The sequence below is a fragment of the Gopherus flavomarginatus genome, chromosome 4, assembly GCF_025201925.1.
Source record: "Gopherus flavomarginatus isolate rGopFla2 chromosome 4, rGopFla2.mat.asm, whole genome shotgun sequence".
NCBI classification, from domain to species: domain Eukaryota; kingdom Metazoa; phylum Chordata; order Testudines; family Testudinidae; genus Gopherus; species Gopherus flavomarginatus.
The window spans coordinates 161,889,310-161,917,058 of NC_066620.1; the positions used below are offsets into that span (position 1 = coordinate 161,889,310).

The following is a 27,749-nucleotide window of genomic DNA, read 5'->3' on the forward strand; positions in this document are numbered from 1 at the left end:
AATGTTGTCATATTAATTTAGTTAACACAATTTAGCAAATAATGAAAATCTGGTTATTCTTTAAAGAGTTGTTGATGGAAAACTTTGAAAAGGATTGTCTTTTGAAAAATTCTATTTGCAGTTTCAGGTATTGTGATTTCTCTTCTCATGTTTTATTTCTAAGGATATTTGCATGAAAACAAAATATTTGCTTAAGAACTCTGTTCCTGGTGCTTTTTCCTCACTTAAAGTCATTACACTGTTTGTGATGGGATATATGCCTTTCCAAAGCTACTCATTTTTACAGTATATCCTATTCCACATAGGTTCTTATATAGCATTCATCACTATAGTATATGAGCCCGTTCCTGCAGTGCATAAGGATTCCGATTCCTTGAAAACATCCTTAGTAATAAAAAAGTAACATGCAAAAATATGACTATGAGAAGAATTGCTTGCAAATAAAGTTTTTAAGAGCTTCCCAAAGAGATGAATGGGTTTTTAATAAAGGCGGTTACATATTTTACGTAGTATGCTTAATGTTCAGTGTTAATTGCCGAGTTAATGAAATAGCTGCAGTTTCTCACTAAGATGACTAGTGCATTTGCTAGTGTAACAGTTAGAACTCTGAGGGATGAGCAGTTCAAATTTATTAATTGTTCACTACTTCACCAATGGAAAGTGAATATACACCAGCCTTTGTAAAACTCAGCAGATTTACCAAACACTCTGGGCAAATTCACTGGTAAAGATAAACAGTTAAACAAATTTATTGACTACAAAAGATAGATTTTAAGTGATTATAAGTGATAGGCAAAGAGTCAGAGTGGTTACAAAAGAAAAGAAAATATAAGCACTCAATCTAAACTCTCAATTCTATTAGACTGGGCAACATCCAGATTTAGCTGTTTTCCTCAACCCACTGGATACCGCAGTTCATAGTACACAGGACTCACTCTTGAAACCTGTGCCACTCCCCTTTGTTGGAGTCTTCAGTCTTCTGAGTGGCCTTGTTGCTTGCGGCATAGGTGGCGGCAGGGAAAAGGCAAAGCAGTGGGGCCACTGTGTTCTGTTTTATACCCTTAGTCTATGTGCTTGGAGAACACAAGTCCAGGCATGTCTAGTGGGCACTGTTGAGTCACAAGGTGAAGCAATACCTCAATGTATCTACTGTGAGTGAGTCTTTGAATTGTAATTCCTCTGATGGACAATGGCTGGTGATGTCTGTGCAGCACCCACCTGGGCATTGGTTACCTCTATTGTCATTGCCTCTGGCAAGCTAGTATCTGGGTGCTTCCCAAATGCACAGTGTATTTTAGTGAAAACTATCCAACACAATTCTTATAATTTTATATGCATTAATGATACACATGTTTAGATGGAACAATGGGTTTCAGCATATCATAACTTTTCCCCTGATACCTCACATGGGATGTTTTATATGTGTGGAAGTAGAGATGGAAACGAAGGGGATTTCAATGTGTATTGTGTAGTTTGTGAGCAAGAGCTAGGCTAGCTGTAATCCTAATAAACTGAGATTTGTAGAAGCGAGGATTGTGTGAGGCGAGTGGGAAAGAACTGTGTGAGACGTTGTTGTGACCTTGAGTTAAGTATGGAATGTAGACTATAGTTTAAATTGGTGAGAAAAGTAAGATATCAGGGTGATCTATGTATAAACAAAATGCAGCTGTGGCACATTATTGTTGGTAACAAAAGGTATAAATGCTTACTGTAATTGTTATCTGGAGAGATCTCTCTCTCTCTCTCTCTCTCTCTCTATGCAATTGCTAGAGATAATAAAGTATCTGACTTGCTGCACCCAACCTGAGTGTGAGAACTCTGTTTTTCTCCGACATATGCAATATCACAATTAGATGAGGAATATAGGGGTTACAGGGCATTGCCAGAGGTAAGAGTGTCACAGCATATATGGTGAGAAAATCAGATCTAAGCATAAATATTAACTCAAAACTTTAGCTGTACTTACTGGATCCCCCTTTTCTCCCTTTTCAGAAGACTCTCCCTGTGACAGTATAAAGTAAATGTTAATAATTACATGGTAATTTTAAATGATAAATAGTTTGTATATCTGCTTTTGGAATACAACTCTTCAAAACATATAGAAAACAAACTAACAGTTATATGTATTCAATACATACGAACAACTTTATAAAATATATAAACTATGAAAGCCCATTTAAAGATTACATTAATTTAATTATAAAGAATATGGACAGACAATAAAATGGGATTCTATCCAAGTTCATTTCTTTTATGTCTGGGTCACATATTATATATTACACGTAATCATAAACATAAAGCTTTCAAACCTGGGTCTGCACATCATCATGCTACAACTTTCCACCTGCTGACTTACTAGCATTAGCTAGAACTGGGACTCCTTGAAGCCCAATTCATATAGACAGCTCCACCTCGGAGCCCCAACTGGTGGGACAAAAGAGCTCCTGATTGCCCTGCTCCTCCTACTGAAGGCATGAGGAGAGCAGGAAATTGTCAGTACAACTGGGTTTCATTCTGCTTTGGACTTCTTACCCTCTACTACCTGCTCTTGACTTTCAGTTTCCTGACTTGGCCTGATTCCTGGTTCCGGATCTCCATCTCTTCTCCTGACACTTACCTCCTGGTTTCCTGACTCATGCTGATTTCTTGTATCAGTATCCCTGTTCCTGACCTCCTGGTTCTGAACCCTGGGTGGCATGGGGACCTGGCCACTTGCCTTGTACTAACCAGCAGGCCTGTCTGCCTACGTCTTGGGCCTGACACAGCATCGGAAACAGATATCAGAAAGTGATGACTGAAATAGTGTAAAAATATGAATTCTCAAAAGCAAATGACTTAATATACAAAACCACGATTCTTTCAAATTAACAGCCTAAACTAGATTTCTGTTTGTATGAAGATCATTTACAGTACAAGGTTTTAACAAGAACTAGTTGGTCCTCTAACATTCTGGGGTCTGACATAACTTCAATTTAAATCACTAGCAAAACTCCTATTGATTCAATGGAAGCATGACTGAACTTTTTGTTATTTCTAGAACAATGCGATTTACATCTTTTCACCACTAACGAAAAAATTGTTTTGGCTGAATTTGCTGTTGGAAAGCTTCAACTAAAACTAAAAGATGATTAACTAGCAAAGTCTTTTTCTAAGCTTTGATCATGCTAAGAATGCTGTTTTTTCATCTAGGTATTGAAGATGGTACTTCTTCACACAATGCACAGTCAACTTGTGGATCTTGTTGCTAGGGGATGTTACAAAGGCCAAAAGTGTAAATGGGTTCAAAAAAGAATTAGATAAGTTCCTAGAGGATAGGTCCATCAATGGCTATTAGTCAAGATAGTCAAAGATGCAACCCCATATTCTGGATGTCCCTAACCTCTAACTGCCAGAAGCTGGGACTGGATGACAGCGGATGGATCATTCAATAATTGCCCTGTTTTGTTCATTCCCTATGAACCATCTGGCATTGGCACTGTCAGAATATTTGATATTTTGTTAGACAGACCATTGATCTGACCCTCTATCGCCATTCTTATGTTCCTAATTTAAGAGAAAGTAAAAGAATATTGTTATTTTAATCAGCAATCAGTATTTCATTGTTTGAGCTCCTTCCTTTCCTTTGAGGTTTTAGGTACCTCCTGGTTGTGCCTAGGTCTGTGGTGTTTTGGAAATTCATGCATCTTGAAATCAGAAAGCAGAGAAGCACACAAAAAATAAAGAGGCAAAGCAAAAAATGGACTAACCTTTTTCAAAGTGTAAGGAAGATTAATTCCATATAAGGGCTTTTTTATGGCCAGCAGCTTTTGTATTATTTTATGCTAGCAGGTCTGCCCATCTCTAAATTATAGACTCTATCCTGATCCATCACCATCAAGAAAGGAAAGCCCAAAAGGACCAGAAATGTTGCAATGTCACCACGCTGGTAAGCAATGCAGCAGAGAAAGCATTCAGAGGACTCTGTACATGACAGATCGCCAGTATCCAGGGCTACATACAAGTATATGAAAAACTTAGCAATGACTGGACAACTCATTCAACAGCTCATCCTTCTTCAGCCACTTACTTAAGCACATACTTAACTTTAAGTTCGATGGGATTTAAGTATGCAGTTGAGACACAGCTTTAATACACCAAGGTTAAACCCAGCTTTGGTGCACAGCAGGTGGCCCTGTCCATTATTCACCCATATGCCCAACAGCCATGACCACCCTACAGAGACGTCCAGGACAGAAAACAAAATGTAGGTTGTGAGGATGCTGGGCTCAAAGTTTACCACTGGAGCATATTTTTCTGTGCCCACAGTTCTTCTACTTGACCTTTACTCTTTTTCAAGGATTTGGCCCAATAAAAATAAACCACACTTAGCCATCATCACTTTTAAGAATATGAGTTAGGAATTATTATTTACCTTTTCACCTTTTGTACCAGTTAAGCCCATTTCTCCTTGCCGGCCCTTTTAAGAAAATAAAAAAAAAATTATTGACAATCTTTATCCTTTTTTATTCTGACAAATTAAAAGAATCTTCCCCATCCATCTGCTCCTTGCACTGAACGTGGCATGAAATCGTGCAATCATCATAACTGAAATGTGTGATTTAACCAGCTTCAACTGAATGTAAGTTATTGTCTTCTGCTGGAGAGCAGGAAATTCTACTTGCTACTCAAAATCAAACATTTGGCAACACTATGATATATGTAGTGTGTCTTTTCTCTTTTCTCCTCAGACCAACAATACATTAAATTGGCAAATATATATTCCATTCTTTAAAATACACAGATGCTTTCTGTCAAAAAGTTTGAACCCAACATTTGATCACTTAATTTGCTATAAACTGCTTGGGAATGACCTGCATATTTTAAATACTTTTGGTGTAACAAATCCTGTCACTTTATTAAAGAGAATTTTTTTAAATACTCACTATTTGCTAGTGCTACCAAAAATATTTTTGAGCTCTCCTTGCTGGTTCAATAGATAATATTATATATGCATATATTCGAAACACTATGCACATTACCTTTTGCTCTCCTAAAAACACAGAAAAAATATTTTTCACTTTTCCCCCTGCCCAATTCAAACCTAAAAAATGGAGGAAATTAACAAAAGAAGACATAATATTTTCAGAGTTCTAAAAGAGCATTACAATGGTACAAACTATCATAATTTCATTGCAAATCACACAATTTTGGCCCCTGCTTGAGCCAGTCTTAAGATGACATGAGATTTTCAGTCCTATTGGGGAAAATCCTCTGACAGGCTGTATTCCCCACTTCCTTGCCTCTTGGAGAGAAGCCAATCAGGGCTGCTGCAGGAAGCAGGCAGAGCTCGCTCCCCACCCTTAAGAACTGAATTTTTAGGTAGGTGAGGTGGAGAGGGACCAGCTGACATTTCACAGAGGGGAAGGGGAAAAGAAAGAGCCCAGCAAGCTTCCTTCTCTGCTCTCCTGTTCTAAATGGATAATCTTCCCTGTGTGCTCCTACACACTCCCTACAACACCAGACCAGGAAGTAGGAGGAGGGCATGAATAAACTCTGGAATTAATTCCCACACCCAGGCCTGGGAAGACAAAGAGGAACCCCTATAGCCCCAGATCTGGGAAATGGGGTGAAGAACCACTGAAGCTGCAAGTGAGATCTTCTGCAGCAGCTTACTCTAGACATTTGAGAGCAGTGCCAACACTGAAATTGTCACACAAACATTGGGGGATGTTCAAAAATCAAAAGGCCAAAAACACGAGATCATCTCTTAAAACAAAATCTCATTATTTAGGAGGGAGATTGACTCATATTTGAATTTTTGGGTTGGTTATAACTGCATTACAAACAGTGGATATTAAAAATATTGTAATGAACCTACTGGCTCGTTATTGAGCACTGTGTTAATCTCCAGTTCAACATTCAGCAAGGAGAGAGCTCCATAATCCCTCCAGTTCAGTAAAAGGAAGCACTGCCAGAAGAGGACCTAGCTTGGGGGGGGAACAAAGGCTGCATGATGACTGCAGTAGCAGGCTGGAGGCAGCAGCCTAATGCTGGTTGTGGAGAGAAGCCTAACGCTGGTTGGAAAGGCTGTGAGCCAGGCTGGGAAGAATCCTGTCACGGTGAGTCCATGGCTAGCTGTGACAGGCAGATACTTAGAAGTAGCCTGCAAACAGCTAGGCCACATGCATGGGTCTGAAGATGACAGATGAAGAAACACAATTCTGGTTGTGGGATCTCCAGGCCAGTGCATAACTGACTCCTGCAGGGAGTAACCCTGGCACTGGACCGGAGGTCACTGACCTTCATACCACTTTATAAAACTACCCTTAGGGGTTGGATTAAGAACTGTTGTGTGCTAAATTTCTCTCTTTTAATTTGGAACCATTAAAACCTAGATGCCTAGGGAAAATCCAGTATTTATTTTTGGCAGCCCTTGTAATGCAATTCTTTGTTATTCATCATATTATATGAGTATGTTTGGGTAGAGGTAGGCAAATAACTGATTTTTCAGTTCACTGGCAGTTAAAAAAAATCAGTTTGATCTTAACCAGAATATTCTGAAAAATTGTGGTGAATTAAACAAGTAAGTGAAAAACTAGGTTTGGGTGAACAAATCATTTTTTTAAACTAATCATTTAGTTTCCAGACATTTTTTAATTTAAAAGCAAAGAAGAAGATGGTGGTCCCACCCCCCATGTTATAATTGTTAGCACAGTAGCTAGAGAACTGGGAGACTCAGGTTTAATTCTCCCCTCTGCAGAGAAGGGAGTTGAACTTGGGCATTTCACACTGTAGAAGCATACCTTAGCTATTGGACTATAGGAATATTCTGATGTGTGTTTTTCTCAATCTCTTCTATTCAAGCAGGTCCACAGTGTATAAGAAATTAAAACATCATTGGTAGAGAGATATCAAGATGGGTCTCCCACATTACAAGAGTGTGCTCTAACTCCTGTCCTATAGCATAGTCTTGGGCAGCTCTTTCTTAGTCTCTCCCATTGAAGCTGCTCCACTTTGTATAAAATACCTGAATAGTCATTGGACCAGCAAGAGAAAATGACAATGACCCTAGATGTCAAAGTACTCATCTAGGAGGTAGAGAACCAAGTTCATGTCCCTGCTCCACTGACTTTTTCATTATTTATACACAGACCAGAAGAGATTGAGAGAAACCCACTCCAGAAGGTCCCATAGTCCAGTGGCTAGGGCATCATTCCACAATGTAGAAAACTGAAATTCAAATCCCTGACCCAGGAGAAGGGGAATCAAACCCAGGCCCCCACATCCTGAGGGAGTGCCTTAATGTGTGGGCTAGAAGCTGCAACATGCACACACACAAAAATCTGTTTTGTGAAAGGTATCTAAGTTCCACCCCACCTGCCTCCCAAATTTTTATTTGGCTACTTTGTGTCCAATTTCAAATAGATGTGGGTGATCAAAACTGCATTTTCCAGTGAATAAACTATTTGTCTGAAAATGTCACCCAGTTCTATTTGTGGGAACCCCCCAAGAGCTAGAGCCTGAAAGGCCTAACGCTTGGAGTGCCTACAGCACTTGCCTCTGAGCACATGGTACACCCAAATCACTGCCAAACATCTATCGGACTGCTGCACCATAGCATTCACAGCACTTTCCTGCAGGTTAGACATATTGCAGGTGAGTATCCTTTCAAACGATAAAACTGATTTTTCACTACAAAAATGAAAATTCCACTACATTAAAGAGGTATAAGTCTAGAACTAATTGAATAAAAGAGTCAGCCTGTGTAATTCCACAAGAGTCTGTTGGGACAATTAGTAAGGCTGGATTGAACAAAGGAGTGGATACATATATGACTGGTTAAATCGCTGGTGCCATGCAAGCTAAGATGATTAAATGAATAATTATGTCTCTAGTTTCAGGGCATGAGATGAGCACTTCACATGGTCACTAAGGAATTTTTTCCCAGTATAATATTACACAAATATATAAATATGTTATTTTTTTCTCTTCTTCCTTTCTCTCACTGGCCAGTGACCAAAGGCCTGATCAGGTATGTAATCTGCTCCTCCTAAGGAGATTGTGACTAACCAGATGAATGAGACTATGGGTAAATTTAGCAGTGACAAGCTGGCTGTTATTTTGCAATTCCTTATGCCCTTATGTCTCAGATGCTTACAATTTCTCCCTTTTGTCCTTTATGTCCAGCAGCCTTAGATAATACTAGTTGTCCTGCATCACCCTGTGAAGAATTGCAAATGAAAGAATATAATAAATATAATATAAAATTATAATAAATATAATATGCAGTTACCATAATTTTGCAATATTAGGTCCTATGCTCATATGTTATTTTCTGTGTAAATGCAAACATCCTAATTCAGCATCAAACAGAGGGAATAGGATAACCTGTGCACTACATCAAAGTTATGTGGAACAAGGTTCTTCTTCTCCATGTGGTAGATATTTGTATTCCATTCAACTAATGGGAGTTCTACATCTATAGAGAGAGCAAAATATCCATGTTGAGTACTGCTGTGTAGATCTGAGAAGAGAATTTTGTCTTAAATCATAGGAAATAACATTATTTTTATGATCATTATCACAGTACATTTCTTAAGTGTGAGAGAAAGGAACAAAAACAAAAAAATCCCTTTCTATTATGAACAAGCACCTCAAGAAATATTCATTTTAGTTTTGAACAGCATGAAGACACAGATAAAGATAGAGACGAATTGATATTAGTGACAGTATATTCCCACTGTTCCTCAGAATAAGCAAACTGAATGAAGCAATTTGGCTTCAAATTTTATTTTCATTGAGACTACCCTTTCGCAGAAGGCCTGTACATATTAAATATGTAATACATGGCTTTTTGCATTAATTTTACATAGGGAAGACATAGTAAAAAATGAAGTAGGTATGTGCAGTGGAGGCAATGTGGCCTAGTGGCTAGCTGGATGACCATGGGTAAGTAACTTTATCTCTCTGTGCCTTGGTTTCCCCATGTGTAAAATGGGAATAATGATGTAAAATGTTCTGAGACCTACTAATAATAAGTGCTAGATAGATATTATCATTAACAATAATAAAGGAGATAAAATAACAAAATATAAATTTCAGTCAGATTCCTATTGATTTTATAAAGGTATATCTTTATCTCTTGTTGGCTTTTTGTTCAATTTCTAGGGCATTTCAGCAGATAATCTACATGAGTCTTCATCTGTCTGCTGGCTACCAACTAATATTACGATTAGCTGCAGAGGCAGCTTAATGACAACTGCTGAGTTGCAGTTGACTTGATGAAGAGAACAAACCTGAGACAAATAGTTACTATAGATTGAATATAGATAGTTATTGTTTGTATTGAGATGTGCCTTGAATTTATATGTATGGAAAAAATTTAAAACATTATTTTGGGAAAGATAATATTAGCTCAACCAGCTGTATTTTTATATATTATTTGAATATCCACATATAAATCATTCTTTGTTAATTTCTTAAGATGCAGGAAAATATTTAGAAGAAGAAAATAGTGATAGAAAGTATCAATAGATTATTCAAGAATTAAAGCAAACATTGGAAACATTTTCTAAAACAGTTTATGTATATACTTTGTCACTTTCCACTGTGCTTTAAATTATTATCTTCCAATGCCTGTGACCTTACTGAGTCCCACAACGTTGACTTTTCTGCCCAGAGTAAGGACATTTGAAGTAGATTTGATTTTAAAACTGAAGTGACCTTATATTTATGAACATTGAAATAATGATAAATCACAAATCAAAGGCCAAGTTCTGCACTCGCTTAAACCACTGAAACCATACTGAAGTCAGTAGAATTGCGCATGGTGTGGGCACAGAATAAGCCTTGACTATGTAGAGAAATAGATAGAGATGAGTAGTTATTAAATTACGATGGGTCTTCAATGGTATCTATCCATGCCACCTCCTTATTTTTCTTATGGGAACCATAATATTTGTGAAATTTTCTAGAAATGCCACTTTAAATAAACCATGCAAATATCACCAGAAATGACTAATACTAAGGACTTTTCACAAGAGTTTCCTACAAGGAAAACCACTAAAAAAAAATCTTCAGTGAGAACTTGAGAGACCACATAAAATCAAGGAAATTGGTATTCCATTGTTACCTGAACAGAAGGGAATCTCATAACCCACAGAACATATTATCTTGCATTTATATAAAGCTTTCCATCTTACAGACACTTTACAAATGATATATTGTCAGTAAAGGGATTTGGCACCTACCAGGTGTAGTGGAGTGCCCAGTCAGTATTCACCACATTATATAACAGTGTGAGAAAGCAGAAATTTAGATCAAGGATACAGGAACAACCCCCTACTTGTTGTTAGACCCCCAAGTAGGGCCCCAGGGCCAGACAACAGGTGCTCCGGCCTCCACCCCCCAACGGAATTTTCCCCCAGCCCCCAGAACTGCCACTGATCACGTAGCTGCTCAGAAAGCAGAACTTGTAACAGGAAAAAACAGCCTTGTGGTCAGCCGGCCTGGAGGGACGAAGTTCCCCTCACGACGGTTGCTTCCTGGGTAAGGATGTTGGGGCCCGACTGCCTCCCTTGTATGGGCATGAGCCACTCGCGACCCCGCAATTGGCTTATTACAAATTGTGACGAAAAATTCGCTATATATTCCTGACCCCCTCCCGGGGACGGGCGGAGAGAACTCGAATTCCCGTCGAACCGTATCCAGGCCTGATCAACCTGAAGCTCTCTCACCTGGCTCACGCGTTTCCCAGAGCCTGACTGCTTGCCGGCCGTAATGAAACTTTTGTGGTTTGTATGTGTAAGTAAAATTAGCTGTTAAGGATATCTGTATATCTGTGCTGCTAGATAAGAGGCAAAGACTGGTTCCAGCCGCCCCAAGGCTCCTGCTAGGGGAAACCCGTTGACCAGGAAACCTTGAACACAAGGGGGACCAGTTGAGCCTCGCAATTTGTGTTTAGTAAGATTAGTTGCTGCATTTATGATTACTAATAGCACCAATATCACTTTTACTAACCCCTGGGACGACCTGCATAATTACTGGAACTTAGAAAAACACCAGGGCCAGCTTCTGTTTGTAATTGTAGTGTTTGTGTTATTTGTTTTAGTATTATATTGTAAGCCCAAGCTGTAACTAATTGTGTTATCCCTTATCCTTATCTGTGACTCATTTAATAAACCCCCAATTTTTAACACTACGACTGATTGCTTGCGTCATCCCCGTTCCTACCCTTGGGCACTTGTCAACCCCCCCCCCGAGGGCATCCAGTGATCGAACCTCCGCCCTACCCCAACGCTCATTACCCGGTAGATAACGGGCACCTGGTGGCCATATCGGTGGAGCAAGGGGCAAGAGCAATCTGTAATCAACACTTGTCACAATAGCTCAATGGGATTTTTTAATGTCCACGAAGAGCAGACAGGTTCTCATAAATATTCCCCTAAACTAAACTACACCGAACTAAATTTATCTGCTTCAGTGGTTGAAAGGCATGGGTCAACCCTGCTGAGAGTTAAACTTGTGGCTCCAGAGAGTCTGGGTATTTAAAACCTGATGTTTAGACTAGTAAACCATCTCTGCTATCATAGTAAATACTAAACTTAGCACTCCCTTGTTGAAAAGTTACTTGCTTGTGAATAAGTCATTAAACCCTTCACACTGGACAGCTGAAGGAAGGAGTAAGTTGGTGCTCTGTAAAGGATTTAAAAGATGATTAATTTCCTGAAACAAACAGCTGGCCTATATTTTGCCAAAGACATTAATTGGGAAACATAAGATGCCCTAGGAACCCTTAGAGCCTCAAGATGGTGAGAAACATGACTCCTTTGGACAGATACATATCAAATCCTGAGGATCTCCACTGTTGCTTTAGAATTAATCTTAAATAGTGTGGATTCAAAGAGAGCCTTTGGAATGTAAAAAAGGAAGATGTCAAGTAGCCTGGAAGTAGAGAAGTAGCTTCAAGAAATAAGCTGTAGACAAGGAAAATACTTGATATTAACAGAATTTACTTTTTGGCATGAAAAATTAATTGCTCAGGTGATCAGATATACACATGCACAGGATGGTGACAGACCAAGCATAAAGACTAAGGCTCTGAATCTGGAAAACATCTCTCCTCAGGACAGCACATAAGCATGTGCTTACGTCCCAGTAAAGTCAATGTCCTGAATTGGGGCTTATATCCAAAAGGAACTTATGGAATGAGTCAACTCATTGGAATATATCATGGAATTGGTTGCACGTCACATATATCTTCTGTGCCATAAATATTGATGAAATCATTTAAACATTCTTATTTGAGCATAAGCTTTCGTGGGCTACAGCCCACTTCATCGGATGCATAGACTGGAATATACATCCGATGAAGTGGGCTGTAGCCCACGAAAGCTTATGCTCAAATACATTTTTTAGTCTCTAAGGTGCCACAAGTACTCCTGTTCTTTTTGCGGATACAGACTAACAGGGCTGCTACTCTGATACCTGTCATTAAACATTCTGTAGTTCTCTCCACCGAAAAGGAAAATTTATAAATTTGGTAAAAAAACCTTCTGAGCATTCAGAAGCTTTGTAAAGTCAAAGTTCTGACATTCAGCAGGACAGGCTGCATTAGAAAAACATGAACTATGAAAATATAGGCAGTGATATATCTGATCTTAGATTTTAAAGCCAAAAGGAACTTTTATAATAATATAATTTGACCTCCTGCATAACATAAGCCATTGAATTCACCCAGTAATTTCTGCATCAAGCCTATATTATATATCTCATTATATATATGATATATTAACAGCTCATTTACGTGTGTATTTGAAGGTTTTCTATATAGACTCAATTTATTTCTTACTTTAAATTTTACTCACCTTAAATGAAACAGAGCTTGGAAAATCTTGTATTAAGGTTTAGCAGCTTACAGTGACAGAAAACTGAACTCAAGGCCAAGTAATATTTTTTAATTACAACAGACTGCAGAACTACAGAAAAAAATCTCTGGTAAGGATTTAAAGGAATTACTGACAGTATTGTCAAAGTAATTTGAACCTTTATCTGCCAGGTGTAGAAGGGAAGATTAAATGAAGTCCATATAATCTACAATAAAAATGTAGAACTTTAGAGAAGGCTGTTTGGAAATCAGAAATAATAAGGGACATAAAAAATATGAAAATATATTTGGATTCCAACACTGCAAAAACTTAAAATACTCTAGACAGCAAGGTTCAGATATTCAAAGTAGCCATTAGGTTTTTACAGAAAACATTTCTTTAAATCCCTTAAATAGCTTTGCAAATATCAACCCAAGTTTGTTACTTTCCATTCTATTCTCAGGTTCATCACAGGTCAGATTAAGAAACAAGAATTTAAACTGAAGTCTTTGAGGGTAAAAGAGGAATTAATAATCTGTCTTTGGGAAGGTTAAACCTCTCAGTTTTGTAAACCATGGGACAGCTTTTGAGAAGTAATATGTATATAGCCCCCAGATTTGTAATTTCTTAAAGTTCTGCACTCTTTTTCCAAGATTGCAGATTCAGACAGGAAGAAACATATTTTTTAACTCAGGCTGATACAAAATAGGTGTCATTATTCAACCTAAGAAAATTAAACCCATCTCTTATATAGTGCTTTTCATCCGTAGATCTCATAGTGCTTTATAAAGGACTGATCAAAAAATATCAAAGAGGAATACCAATGAGGAATGTATAAGAAGGGGAGAAAAATTAACACTCCTGCAATGCTTCCTTCTCACATTATTTATCTAATAACTTTAAAATATGAGAGCTCTGTCTCTTCAAGAGGCTTTACTGAGTTTTCACTTCTATGGCTATCATGGAAGTTTATGAAAAGTACCATTAGATAATCAAAGAGATTTTCACAGTTCCTTTGAAAGTGAAACTATCAAGGTTGATTTTTGGTCTCTTTCATAAATATAAAGCCAAACTATCAAAAATTAAAGATTATGGTCTGAGCAAACAATAAATACACTCAGACATACACACCCTCATTTTCATGTGAACACAAGAATGGCTGATTCAAGGAGCACTAGATGTCAGTGTATACAATTAACTCATTTATGATGTATGTGCGGGTGTGCATGTTTTTCACATGGAGACTTTGAAAATTTGGTTCTGAATCTCTACAGCTACAATTATTTGGATGAGAAAGGATAGATCTCTACCTGGGATTACAAGAATTGCATTTTAGAATGCTTTTAATAAAGAATAATTGAGACTATATTGTAGAAGCTGCCTTTATAGTATAATGCAGGTTGATATCTGTAGAATCATAGGTCTTGAAGGGACCTTGAGAGGCCATCTAGCACACAGTCCCCTGCACTCATGGCAGGACCAAGTATTATCTAGACCATCCCTGGCAGTTGTTTGTATAACCTGATCTTAAAAATCTCGAACGATGGAGATTCCAGAACCTCCCTAAGCAATTTATTTCAGTGCTTAACCACCCTGACAGTTAGGAAATTTTTCCTAATGTCCCACATAAACCTGCCTCACTGCAATTTAAGCCCATTGCTTCTTGTCCTTTCCTCAGAAGTTAAGAACAACAATTTTTCTCCCTTTCTTGTAACAAACTTTTATGTACTTGAAAACTGTTATCAGGTCCCCTTCTCAGTCTTCTCTTTTCCAGACTAAACAAACTCAGTTTTTTCAATCTTTCCTCACAGGCCATGTTTTCTAGACCTTTAATCATTTTTGTTGCTCGTCTCTGGAGTTTCTCCAATTTGTCCACATCTTTCCTGAAATGTGGTGCCCAGAACTGGACAAAATATCCAGCTGAATATCAGCACAAATAGAGTGGAAGAATTAATTCTCATGTCTTGCTTATAACATTCCTGCTAATACACCCCAGAATGATGTTCACTTTTTTTGCAACAGTGTTATACTGTTGACTCATATTTACCTTGGCTCCACTATGGCCCCCAGATCCCTTTCCACAGTACTCCTTCCTAGGCAGTCATTTCCCATTTTGTATATGTGCAACTGATTGTACCTTCGTAAGTGAAGTACTTTGCATTTGTCCTTACTGAATTTCATCCGACTTACTTCAGACAATTTCTCCAGTTTGTCCAGATCACTTTGAATTATAATCCTATCCTCCAAAGCACTTGCATCCCCTCTCACCTTGGTATCGTGCACAAACTTTACAAGTGTACTCTCTATGTCATTATCTAAATCACTGATGAAGATATTGAACAGAAGCAGACCCAGAGCTGATCCCTGTGGGACCTTACTCGTTATGCACTTCCAGCATGACTGTGAACGACTCTCTGGGAACAGTTTTCCAACCAGTTATACCCCAATCTTATAGTAGCTCCATCTAGGTTGCATTTCCCTAGTTTGTTTATGAGATGGTCATGTGAGACAGAATCAAAAGCTTTACTCAAGCCAAGAAATACCATGTCTACCACTTCCCCCCATCCACAAGGCTTGTTACCCTGTCAAAGAAAGCTATCAGGTTGGTTTGACACAATTTGTTCTTGACAAATCCATGCTGTTACTTATCAACTTATTATCTTCTAGATGTTTGCAAATTGTTTGCTTAATTATTTGCTCCATTATCTTTCCAGGTACAGAAGTTAAATTGACTGATCTGTAATTTCCCGGTTGTCCTTATTTTCCTTTTTATAGATGGGCACTATATTTACCCTTTCTCAGTCTTCTGGAATCTCTCCCATCTTCCATGACTTTTCAGAGATAAATCACTAATGGCTCTGATATCTCCTCAGTCAGCTCCTTGAGTATTCAAGGATGCATTTCACCAGGCCCTGGTGACTTGAAGACATCTAACACATCTAAGTAATTTTTAACTCATTCTTTCCCTACCTTAGCCTCTGAACTTATCTTATTTTCACTGCCATTCACTACGTTAGACGTCAAATCACCACCAACCTTCTTGATGAAAACCAAAACAAAGAAGTCATTAAGCACATCTGCCATATCCACATTTTCTGTTATTGTTTCCCCCCATCGAGTAACACGCCTACTCTGCCCTTAGTCTTCCTCTTGCTTCTAATGTATTTGTAGAATGTTTTCTTGTTACCCTTTATGTCTCTAGCTAGTTTGATCTCGTTTTGTGTCTTTGCCTTTCTAATTTTGTCCCTACATACTTGTGTTATTTGTTTATATTCATCCTTTGTAATTTGACCTAGTTTCCATTTTTTGTAGGACTCTTTTTCGATTTTTAGATCATTGAAGATCTCCTGGTTAAGCCAGATTGGTCTCTTGCCATACTTCCTATCTTTCCTACGTAGTGGGATAGTTTGCTCTTGTGCCCTTAGTAACGTCTCTTTGAAAAACTGCCAACTGTCTTCAATTGTTTTTCCCCTTAGACTTGCTTCCCATGAGCTCTTACCTACGTATATCCTAAATCAAAATACTACACAGTGCCCAGACTATAATCTTTACTGTCAGAGTTTTCTATATAAACAACATCTAAAAGGGACAGATTTTGGATTAAGCTTCTGACCTGCTTGTGCCACTCTGGTGGTGGAATCCAGTCTAGTTGACAAATCTCTCTCTCTCTCTCTCTCTCACACACACACACACACACTTAATTTCCCTACCTGGTTATAATGCCTGTTTAAGGAATTTTGGAATCAATATAACCCAGGAGGACCCTATATTGGAGGGGGAGGAAGGAGATATTTTTCAAACAGGAACACTTTATGTTACATATTCCTACATTAAAACTATGGTACACTTTTAAAAGTTTCACATGTTAAATTTGGTTACATAGTAAATTATTGGTTCTAAATTCACTATCATTACTTCTGGATAAAAATACTGTAAAAGAGTGTATCATTTAAGCAAAATAAAGTCCCCCAATTCTGGGAACCAGCAGGTTATTTCACCAAGGATCAATGTGGCAGAGATTGATAGAGAGAACATTTGTATCAGGCTTAACTGAAGTCTGCTCTATTAGGTGTAGAATCTTTTTTAGTTTGTTACTGGAATGTCTCAGAACTGCCTCCCACAAAATTAAACTGAAAAAAAAACTAGTTATCAAGCAGAATTAGTTACTGATGGGACTGGACAAACAACTCAATTATTGAACCTTAATTTGAAGGATAGCAAGGTTTTGTTTTCATTGGGAAGAAATGTGAGGTTTACACATGCTGGAAATCAGAACATGCTCTGTTAGATCCTTGGAAGTAGGAAACTGGGAAATTTATAACTAAAATAATGTATATATCTTAAACCTGCACTGTCCATATTCTGCAAAGGAAATTACATTCTGTCTTGATGGCTGTGAGAAATACTCATTTAAATAACAAAGGGAAAATATACTGGGTCACATCCTTGGATCTCCCTGAGATGCATTTGGTGCTTCCCACCTGAGGCCAGTTCAGCCCCTGGCACAAATCAAACCAACCCAGGATATTTGGGCTGGAGGCAGGAGGCAGTAGTAGGTGGCATACATCAGCTGTTTGGGCTTTACACCACCGGAAGATTTGTGTGTGTGAGCTAAATTCTGTTCAGTTTTAAGAAGGGCTCTCTCTTGCTAAAATAGAATTTGTTTAGCCAGAGACTATTCAGATCCTGTGGCTTGAACACCACATAACCAAAAATATCTCTACACTATAACTTGTATAAGTAGGGTCTGAATGAGCTCTCCCCCGACATTTTTGCATGGACACCACTACTCAGCACACCTGAGAAGGACTCTGAAGAGAAGAACACTGCCGTGCTGTAGCCTAGAATGGAAACTGATTCTGGCCTTGATCTGTTGAACCCTGTATAAGCTCCACTTCTTCAGCCCTAAACCCATGGTGGAAGCATTTAGGCCCATTGCTGGCCTATCCATGCCACCAGTGAGACCAGCCTGGAGTAACAGGCCTGCCCTACATCCTACATCCTGCCAAACATCCTTGAAGAAAGACAGGATGTGATGACACACTTTGATTTTTGGACAGTGGGGTCATACAAGTGGAAAGTATTCCTGGTACCCCAGGCCTTCCAATATTAGAACCGTAGATACAAAGGTCTATGCAGTATCTGAGGAATCCTCACCTTCTCTAGCCCCAGGAACAGTCCCCTCTGCCCCTGCAATGCCCACCCTCAATAGGCTTAACAGGGTTAAAAGGCCAGTAAACAGGTTAACTTATGATGCACCTGAGGAAGAAATTATGTACTTACCACAAAGGCTTGTGGCACCTATTGTAGGCTTCCTAAGACCCTATGGGGAGAACTAGTGGACCTGGTAAAATATGGCATGCAATTTGCCAGATTGACAAATTCTTTCCTGGGGGGGAAAAGGTAAGCAGTGTCTGAATAAGCTCTCCCCTGACATTTAGTGATGAACTGGAAGAAAAAACTTCAGGAGTAGAACCGTATTTGCATGGACACATTTACTCTCCCTAGGTTCAGTAGACAGAACTGCTTTAAAAATTATCAATTTTGGCTTTTTTTGGGTTACAATTCATGTTAGTATTGAATGCAGGGTTCATGAAACATTGTTTTCGTTGCTGTTTGTTTTTAATTCATATATTTACAATTTTTAAGCAAGTTCGAAGCCTATCAGTGCCCTCATTCAGTATAAGAAAATTATCTGGCTCTCTGTAGCAACCAAACCACCAGCCACCTAGGACTGACAGTGGCTGGGGCTCTGGCTGTCAATCCCATAGATAAATGGGATTCCATTGTATATGTTTTTACTTTTTCAAAAAATGTAAAAACTAAAGATTCTCTATAGAAATACAAATTCTGCATTTTTCCACAGCAAACAGATTTCTAGGATCTTTGCTCATCATGCCCTGATGGAGGGTGTCACCCTAAATTGCTAAGCAATGGATAGGGATGCCAAGTCTGAGTAAAGACGAGAGATGGTGGGAACCGGTGTTCCTACCTGATGGGGATAACTCTGCCTATAGCATCCTAGACACCATTTGACTCTCCCCTCTCCAGTGTTTAAGGATAGAGCTGATTGGATTCAGTTGAGAATCCTTGGTTCTGTTCAATGATTACTACAATTGAAATCACTGAGGAGCAGGTCTATGGGCTAAGCCTTAGATGTGGTGTCAGGACAGTGCTACAGTGAAAAACAATAAAGAGGCAACAGCAGAGAGGTTCCACACTACTCAGTGAAATCACTGAGACCTGGACAAAGGGTATGTCTACACTATGGGATTATTCCGATTTTACAGAAACCGTTTTTTTAAAAACAGATTGTATAAAGTCGAGTGCACATGGCCACACTAAGCACGTTAATTCGGCGGTGTGCGTCCATGTACCGAGGCTAGCGTCGATTTCCAGAGCGTTGCACTGTGGGTATCTATTCCATAGCTATCCCATAGTTCCCGCAGTCTCCCCTGCCCATTGGAATTCTGGGTTGAGATCCGAATGCATGATGGGGCCAAAACAGTGTCGCGGGTGATTCTGGGTAAATGTCGTCACTCAATCCTTCCTCCGTGAAAGCAATAGCAGACAATCATTTCGTGCTCTTTTTCCCTGGATTGCCCTGGCAGATGCCATAGCACGGCAATCATGGAGCCTGTCACCGTACGTGTACTGGATGCTGCTGAGAGACGCGGTACTGCAGCGCTACACAGCAGCATTCATTTGCCTTTGCAAGGTAGCAGAGACGGTTACCAGCCCTATATCACCGCCTGCAACTGGAAACTGGCAATGATGGTTATCAATCCTTTTGTACCGTCTGCAATTGGAAATTGGCGATGACGGTTATCAATCCTTTTGTACCATCTGCTGCTGTTATGGGTGCTCCTGGCTGGCCTCGTTGAGGTCGGCCGGGGGTGCATGGACAAAAATGGGAATGACTCCCCAGGTCATTCCCTTCTTTATGTTTTGTCTAAAAATAGAGTCAGTCTTGCCTAGAATATGGGGCAAGTCTACTAGAGAACCAGAGAGCACAGCCTCTCCAGGTCAGAGCCCCAGAGAGCCTGCAGAAATGATGAGCTGCATGTCATTCTAAGGGTGCCCCTGCAACAACCCCACCCATTGCTTCCCTCCTCCCACACCCCTCCTGGGCTACCGTGGCAGTGTCCCCCCATTTGTGTGATAAAGTAATAAAGAATGCGGGAATAAGAAACACTGACTTTTTAGTGAGATAAAATGAGGGGGAGGCAGCCTCCCGCTGCTATGATAGTCTAGGCAGTACAGAATTTTCATTAGACATGAAGGAGGGGGGTGGGGAGCTCAGCCCCCAGTTGCTATGATGAGGACCGTTTTCAATCCTTCCGCACCGTCTGCCGGGAATGACTAGGAGTCATTCCCATTGTTGCCCAGGCGCCCCCGGCCAACCTCACTGAGGCCAGCCAGGAGCACTCATGGGATGATGAGGATGTTTTTTCACCATTTTGTACCGTCTGCCATCAGAAAAGGAAGGGGAGGGGATGCTGCTGTTCAGCGCTGCGGCACCACGTCTATCAGAAGCATGCAGTAGACATACGGTGACATTGAAAATAGGGGAGAAACGAGAAAAGGAAGGAGAGGGAGATAAATTGACGACATATACCCTGAACCACCTGGGACAATGTTTTTAACTCTTCAGGCACTGGGAGCTCAGCCAAGAATGCAAATGCTTTTCGGAGACTGCGGGAACTGTGGGATAGCTGGAGTCCTCAGTCCCCCCTCCCTCCCTCCATGAGCGTCCATTTGATTCTTTGGCTTTCTGTTATGCTTGTCACGCAGCACTGTGTTGAGACCCTGCTGTGGCCTCTGTCTGGAGATTTTTTCAAATGCTTTGGCATTTCATCTTCTGGAATGGAGCTCTGATAGAACAGATTTGTCTCCCCATAAAGTGATCAGATCCAGTATCTCCTGTACAGTCCATGCTGATCAGTGCTCCACGCTGGGCAAACAGGAAATGAAATTCAAAAGTTCGCGAGGCTTTTCCTGTCTACCTGGCCAGTGCATCTGACTCCAGATTGCTGTCCAGAGCAGTCACAATAGTGCACTGTGAGATAGCTCCTGGAGGCCAATAACGTCAAATTGCAGCCACACTAACCCTATTCCGAAATGGCAATACTGATTTGAGCGCTACTCCCCTCATCAGGGAGGAGTACAGATATCGATATTAAGAGTCCTTGATATCGATATAAAGGGCTTTGTTGTGTGGATGGGTGCAGGGTTAATTCGGTTTAACGCTGCTAAATTCGGTATAAACCCGTAGTGTTGACGAGGCCAAAGTGATAGAACCTCAGAATGAGGCATTGCAGAAATGCCAGTGAGTGGCACACAGCATCAATGATAACAATGGGTGAGCAGCAGCAGATATAACTGTGGCAACAGCTGTAGCCAGTGGTGGCAGAGATAACAGCAGTAGCCACGCTGTAGAGATGAAGGAAGCAGCAGAGGCATTGCTTGACCATGGGTGGTGCCTGAGCTGCCTCTGGGAGGAGGCTAGCCACTGGCCCTACCGCTTCTGCCCAAGGCCTTGTCCCTCCCCCAACTCCCTGTCAGAGCCCAGAGCCACTCCTCTGGGGCTGCTGCTCCCCCCATCCCAACACCCCCAGCCCCAGAGCGCCGGGTGGGTGGCATGGCCCCAGCATCCCCAACCCCAGTGTGCCAGGCAGGCACTGCAACCCTAGCACTTCCAGCCCCTCTGAGTCCTGGCCACAGGCCGACCCACCCTATCCCCAGCCTGGGTCACGGGAGAAAAGCGAGAACTGGAAGCAGGCAGGAGGCAGAGCACAGGCTTGGCCATGCCTGGATGTTTGGGGATGCTCAGCCTCCCCTGGCCTGTGACACCCATCGTCCATGTGCTTGACGTCTCCCACCCCCTTTTTGGGTTAGGAGGTGAACCCATGTGAAGGCACCTCTGAACTCTGAGTCTTCACTGACCAAGGTTCTGTTATGCATTGTTACATGGAACTCCTAGATATTTAAACATGCCCATTTTGCTGCCAACTCCACCTAGCAGAAGAGTTACGCTTGCTAATGTTATACTGAGGAAAGCCGGGTTGGACCAGGTTAGCAACTAGACAATAAACCTCCAGTGAATGAACGCATTGCAGGAATTAGTGTCAGTGATTCAGTGGATAGCAATCTGCCCTTAGAATCAATAGTGAATGGTACCCTAGCATGGTGTTAGGTGGCACTGTGCTCCTGGTAGCATTGTCTTTAGGATAAAATATCAAGAAGAGGTCTTGTTCACTCATGGTCATAAAATGTCTTATGGCACTTTTTGAAATGGTACGGATATTAACTCTGCTTTCCTGGAAAAAATTCAGTTAGTAAAATTACATTCTAAATTTTCCCTGTAATTTCAATTGGATAAAGTATTTTCACTTCCAGTCCTAAAAGGTTGTGTAGTGATGCTATGCCCTCTTAAATAGTGGACTCATTTCACAAGAAGTAACTATGTTTCAGTATGAAGTAATCTTTCTATTTTAACTCAAATATCTCTATCTTTTGTGTAACACTTTCTCAAATGTTTTAAGAGCCTTTAAGATATTATACACTGAAGATATTGTTAGGCAACATGAAAGAGGAAAGCTTTTGAAATCTTTGTAACATTAATCTATAGAAAAACCCTATGATCCTGCCCAAGGACTCATAAGCACATTCCTGTCATCCGTAAGAAGATAGCCGCCCAAATCACTTATAAACCATTGTGCAAAGCAGGGATTAGGGAATGTCAGTATTAGAATTCTTCTGTTTTCGTTTGGGTTAGTGGATAGGAGCAAAGACTTTGAGATCAAGAACCAATATGAAATTCAAAAGAGTGGAACATCAGGAGATTTCAGAAGAGTCTCAATAAAAACTCGCAGAAGGGGTTGGCTCTTGATCAGATCAAGAAGGCCAACCTCAGGAAGCTTCCAACTTTAGGAATGTCCACATGGGGCATGGCCAGTCAAGATTCTGCTTTGTGTACAACCATGCAGGCCTAGTGAGCCAGAAGGGAAATACTGAAATGATATATACTTATGTCTCTGTAAATATAAAGCAATAGAGATATTGTTCTGAATAAAGGAGAAATGCACAAGGACCTCAAACAAATCCAACTGTTCAATTTTAGAGTAACTACTATAAAAATCAGATAGTTCAGAAAAAATAAAAATGTAAGGAACAATTTGGCTATACCAATACATACTGGCCTTGCCATGACATTCTTGATATCTCTGACAGTTCCATGTGTTAGTGTGTATGAAAGATGCTATTGTGAATTTGATATGACAGAAGACCTTTGTTATGTGATGCTTTTGTATTGTGGTACCAATTGTTCTGGACACAAAGACGTAGTGACGGATTCATGGAGGCAGTTTGATATAACTTCTGAGAAAATAATAGCTCTCAGGAGTAATGGAACTCCAACTATAATTGAAAAGAAAAATGGCACAGTTACCTTGCTAAAATAAAAACATAACTGATATCAGAAAAGGGTTCTTTCCATGTTGATATATATACCTTTTCATGCTGCTTTTCCATAAATCAGCTGTGAAGAATATTAGTTTACTGTAAGTGACATTATTATTATTATACCTAGCTCTTACATTGTGCTTTTCATCCATATATTTCAAAGTGCTTTACAAAAGAGTTCAGTATCATTATCCTCATTTTACAGGTGGTGAAACTGAGGCACAGACAGGTTAAGTGACTTGCTCAATCCACAAGTCTACACTGCCTCTCTCCACTAGGTCACACTGGAGCGTGAGCAATGACTATAGTTAATATATTCTTTTGGGTGGAGTGGTAGCTGGAAATATTAGCTTCTGAGCATAAGACTTGCTCTTGCCCCTTCAGAGGCATATAATAAAGGGATGCATCATCAAAGCAGTGACTCATGAGTGTGTTGAGGAAAGGTTATATGGTTTTCACTCATCCAATTATTTTCAGTCATTTCTCCAAGTATAATTCAATTTTCCCTTTCTTAAGAGGAGCAAGAACTACTGTATTCAACCCATGTCTGAAGGGAGCAGGCAGTTCTGTAACCAGAAAAGTGTAACTTCCCCTTTTTCTCCTCAGCCTGAAAATAAAGAATCACTTCCATAACACACTCAACTCCTACTACTTATTTGCCTGAGGAGTTAAGAGTCTCAGGGCTGGATCAGCACATGGTCACATTTCTTTGCCCTATACACTGAGACATCAGGCTAGGTTGATTAATCATTATTTCGACAAAGTCTTAAGAACGACCACAGTTCAAAGCCATTGTATCAAGAATATAACAGTAATTTAACAATTTTGTTTTCCATGCTAAAGTCAGATGGCTGTCCAAGGATGGATTTCTTGAAGGTGGCATCATTTGGCTCCTATATAACTGTGTTCTAAAAAAGCATTTAAATGAGGTAAAACTGAAATTGTAAGGGAGCATGATTTGCATTCTGACCCCAAAGCCTTTTCCAGAAGACTCCCCTCTGTTCTCTAAGAATGCACAGAATGGCAAACACTAAGTTTTCCCACACATACAGAACACTATTCTGCAAAATCCTGATGGGGTCTCTTATCAGCAAACCTTCCTTGAGGTATTGTATTCCATGATGGGATGACTGCCACTATGCTGTGCAATGGCTCAGAGACCAAACCATTCATCATTTGCATTGGTGTCAAACAGGACTGTGTCACTGCTCCAACACTCTTCTCTATTTACCTTGCTGTGCTCCTGATTCTCATCTGTGACCACCTTCCTGATGGAATATGGATTGAGTATCATACGGATGGTCAACTCCTGAGTCTCTGATGTCTCCAAACAAAATCAAAGATCATGAGAATTGCCATCACTGATCTTCAGTATGCAGACGATTGGATCATTCTCCCACACACAAAGGCCAACCTGCAAAGTACCATCTTTTTGCAGATGCCTATCACAGTCTGGGTCTCTCTCTCTCAACGTTGGGAAAACCAAGGTACTCTACCAATCCTCACCTGCACAAACTACTCTTTGAACTTCACAAATCACCGTCAGTGGAGAACCCCAGGAAAATATGGACCATTTTCCGTACCTTGGCAGCCACCTCTCCCAAACAGCTAGTATTGATACAGAAATCAAATACAGGATCCACTGTGCTAGCACATCCTCTGGAAGACTATTCAAACAAATATTCAATTATAGGGATCTGCAAACAGGTACCAAGATCCTGGCTTACAATGCCATTGTCATCCCCACCCTTCCCTATGGGCGTGAGTCCTGGGTAACCTACAGATGACATCTCAAGCAGCTGGAGTGGTTCCAGCAGCGCTGCCTCAGGAGGATTCTCAGAATCAGCTGGGAAGACTGATGCACTAACATCAGTGTTCTGTCTACAGCCAACATCAGCAGGTTATGAAACACCAATTCCGTTGGGCTGTCCACTGTGAACGTATGGCTGAAATTCACCTCCCAAAGCAAGTACTCTTCTCTCAGTTAAGTCAGAGAAGAAGGGCTCATGAAGGGCAGTGGAAGCGCTTCAAAGACACTGGAAGTACACCTTAAAAAGGGAGGTGTCAACCCAACAAACTGGGAGGACTTGACATGGAACAGAACACAGTGGCGCCTCACCATACACGAAGCCACAGCTCACTTTGAGGAGAATGGATGTGCACATGAGACAGAGAAACAACAAAGGAGGAAAAAAAGGAACAACACTCCAGCCAACAACTATGTCTCCTCCAAGATCACATCTGTCACTTCTGAGGGAAAATCTGCAAGGCCGGAATTGGGCTCTTTGGCCATTTTTAAAAAACAATCAATGAATCCCCTTGGCAGACATCATCCTTGCATCGAGGTATAGCCGAAGAAGATTACTTTAAAAACGAGAAACAGGCCCATGTTTTCAAGTAATCAAAGAGAATGTTACTTCCTAGGGTGAAAACTTTTTGCCATGATGGAAGTGAATGAATGAAAGAGAGGAATTCAAGGGTATAAGTTCCTCCAGACCTCCCTGTGGAGTTTGTGGAGATAAAAAGCTAAAAAGACTGTAAAGACAACTGAAAGTCAAATAGGCAGAAGTTATTTAAAAATAATGGATTAGAGAATAAAGTCTGGGAGAAGAGTATTAGAACAGCACAACTCAGGTGAGATATAAAGCTGAAGGCCAATTATCTACAACCACAAAACAAGGATAATTATGAAATGCATGCCTCATGTGGCTCACTGTGATTATACTATTATAGAAAGAGACAAGGACAAAAAAAACATTCATATCAAAGGGTTAGATTGTACCTAGCCTTGCACAGCTGCACAGAAAAATTGGGAGTTGGGATTGTGGAGGAGGGACAGGAGGGCACAACAAAACTTTCCTCATAAATGTGCTCCTGAACAGAGACCTGGCATAATTGCAGTCCTTTTATTGTAGGTGCAAAAGGGCTGGGGCACTTTAGCATTGACAGCAGCCCTAGAAACACCATACAGGGTGGGTAAGGGCAATTGAAGAACCATAAGTCCAGCCAACAGAGCTGGATCAGAGCGAGAGAAAGTTCCCACTGCAACCTATTAGAAGGTATAGCCGATGTTAACTTTGCATAGCTTATGGAGACCTCATGCCTGCCTCATCATATTCTCCTCATCCCCAAGGTGGGAAATGGGATAAAAAGACAATCTAGTCCATTGCTTGTATTCTGGAACTAAGGTGTCAAATTCACGGTGAACATATAAAATAAATGTAGCCACGACATTTCAACCATGAAACTTCTCTCAGATATGATTTCTAAAGTTAACAGTGAAGCACGTATTTTAATATCTAAGTTTAAGATGTTATGCTTGTGCTGTTCTATAACTGCATGGCTAGATTCGCTATATGTCAATCTGGTTGCTCAAGTTTACAGTGCCATGATCTAGTAAGATTTCCTCTATGGTGTAAGAGATCAGGAAAGTAACTTTAGCTTCCTAACTCATTTACAGGCATGCCATTGCTTTTCCTCCTCTTTCACAAATAAAACAAGTGTAATTGAGCTATAATATAACCCTGGAAGGACTGCACAGCTATGTCTGCCACCAATCCTGACCTCTCAGAAATTGCCTCATACATGAAATAAATCATTTATCACAAAATGGAATGAATGCCTTTAGTATGTCACTGTTCCATAAAACTGTCCTATCCTATGCCATGCAGGATTGTCTTGTGATTAAGGCACTGGAGTAGGACTTGAGAGACCTGGATTGTATTCCTGACTCTACCACAAACTTCCAGTGTGACCTAAGGAAAACTAATTAATCTTGCTGCCTTAGTTTCTCCATCTGTAAAAACAAAAATACCACTTCCCTACTACACATGAATGACGTGAGGACACAATTTATTAAAGCAATTGAGATGCCCAATTACTACAGTGATGAGCACCATAAAAAAGACTATAAATAAACTAAAATTATAACTCAACAGCAGAAATATTCCTACTTTTGACTATATATCTAAACCCAATCAGGACCAGTCTTTATATTTTCTTTCACCTTACTTTTCTATACCAACATCCCTGTATAATACTTCGGAAAGACCTACAGCTCACAAGCCCGTTTGGCCAAAAGAGAACTAGTATGACTGGTTCACAGGTCAGAAGCAATTTGATAAACAGTGGTTAAAGGAGCACTGCAAAGGCAGCTTTTGTCTTTTGCTACTTCAGATATTTTTCAAACTTGCTCCTTTGTGAATATCAGCAAAGTGCTCACCTGAGCTGGGTCTGTCTGTTTTTGGACTGCATATTGAGTTATATAATTGATGGAACTGAAACACAGACAGAGTACGATTATACAAATAAGCAAAGTACTAAAAGTGTGTCCTGATTGTTTTCCAAAAATTACACGCAGGTTTTAGGTGTTATTTTTGTAGTAAAGTTGGGGGTGAGAATGTGGGAACATAAGAGAAAATGCCTTTAAATACATTTTAA

At 40.1% G+C, this 27,749-nt stretch overlaps 1 protein-coding gene across 1 annotated transcript in view; it reads right to left on the minus strand.

Annotated features, from left to right (window-relative positions):
* The window catches only part of COL19A1 (collagen type XIX alpha 1 chain), a 372,962-nt gene that overhangs the window by 77,512 nt on the left and 267,701 nt on the right, over positions 1 to 27,749 (minus strand). The window contains exons 18-19 of the mRNA XM_050951630.1: positions 4,412 to 4,456; positions 1,967 to 2,002 (exon numbers count right to left, since the gene is read on the minus strand). Of these exons, the coding sequence (XP_050807587.1) occupies positions 1,967 to 2,002; positions 4,412 to 4,456 (81 nt within the window). The remainder of the gene's footprint in view (positions 1 to 1,966; positions 2,003 to 4,411; positions 4,457 to 27,749) is intronic.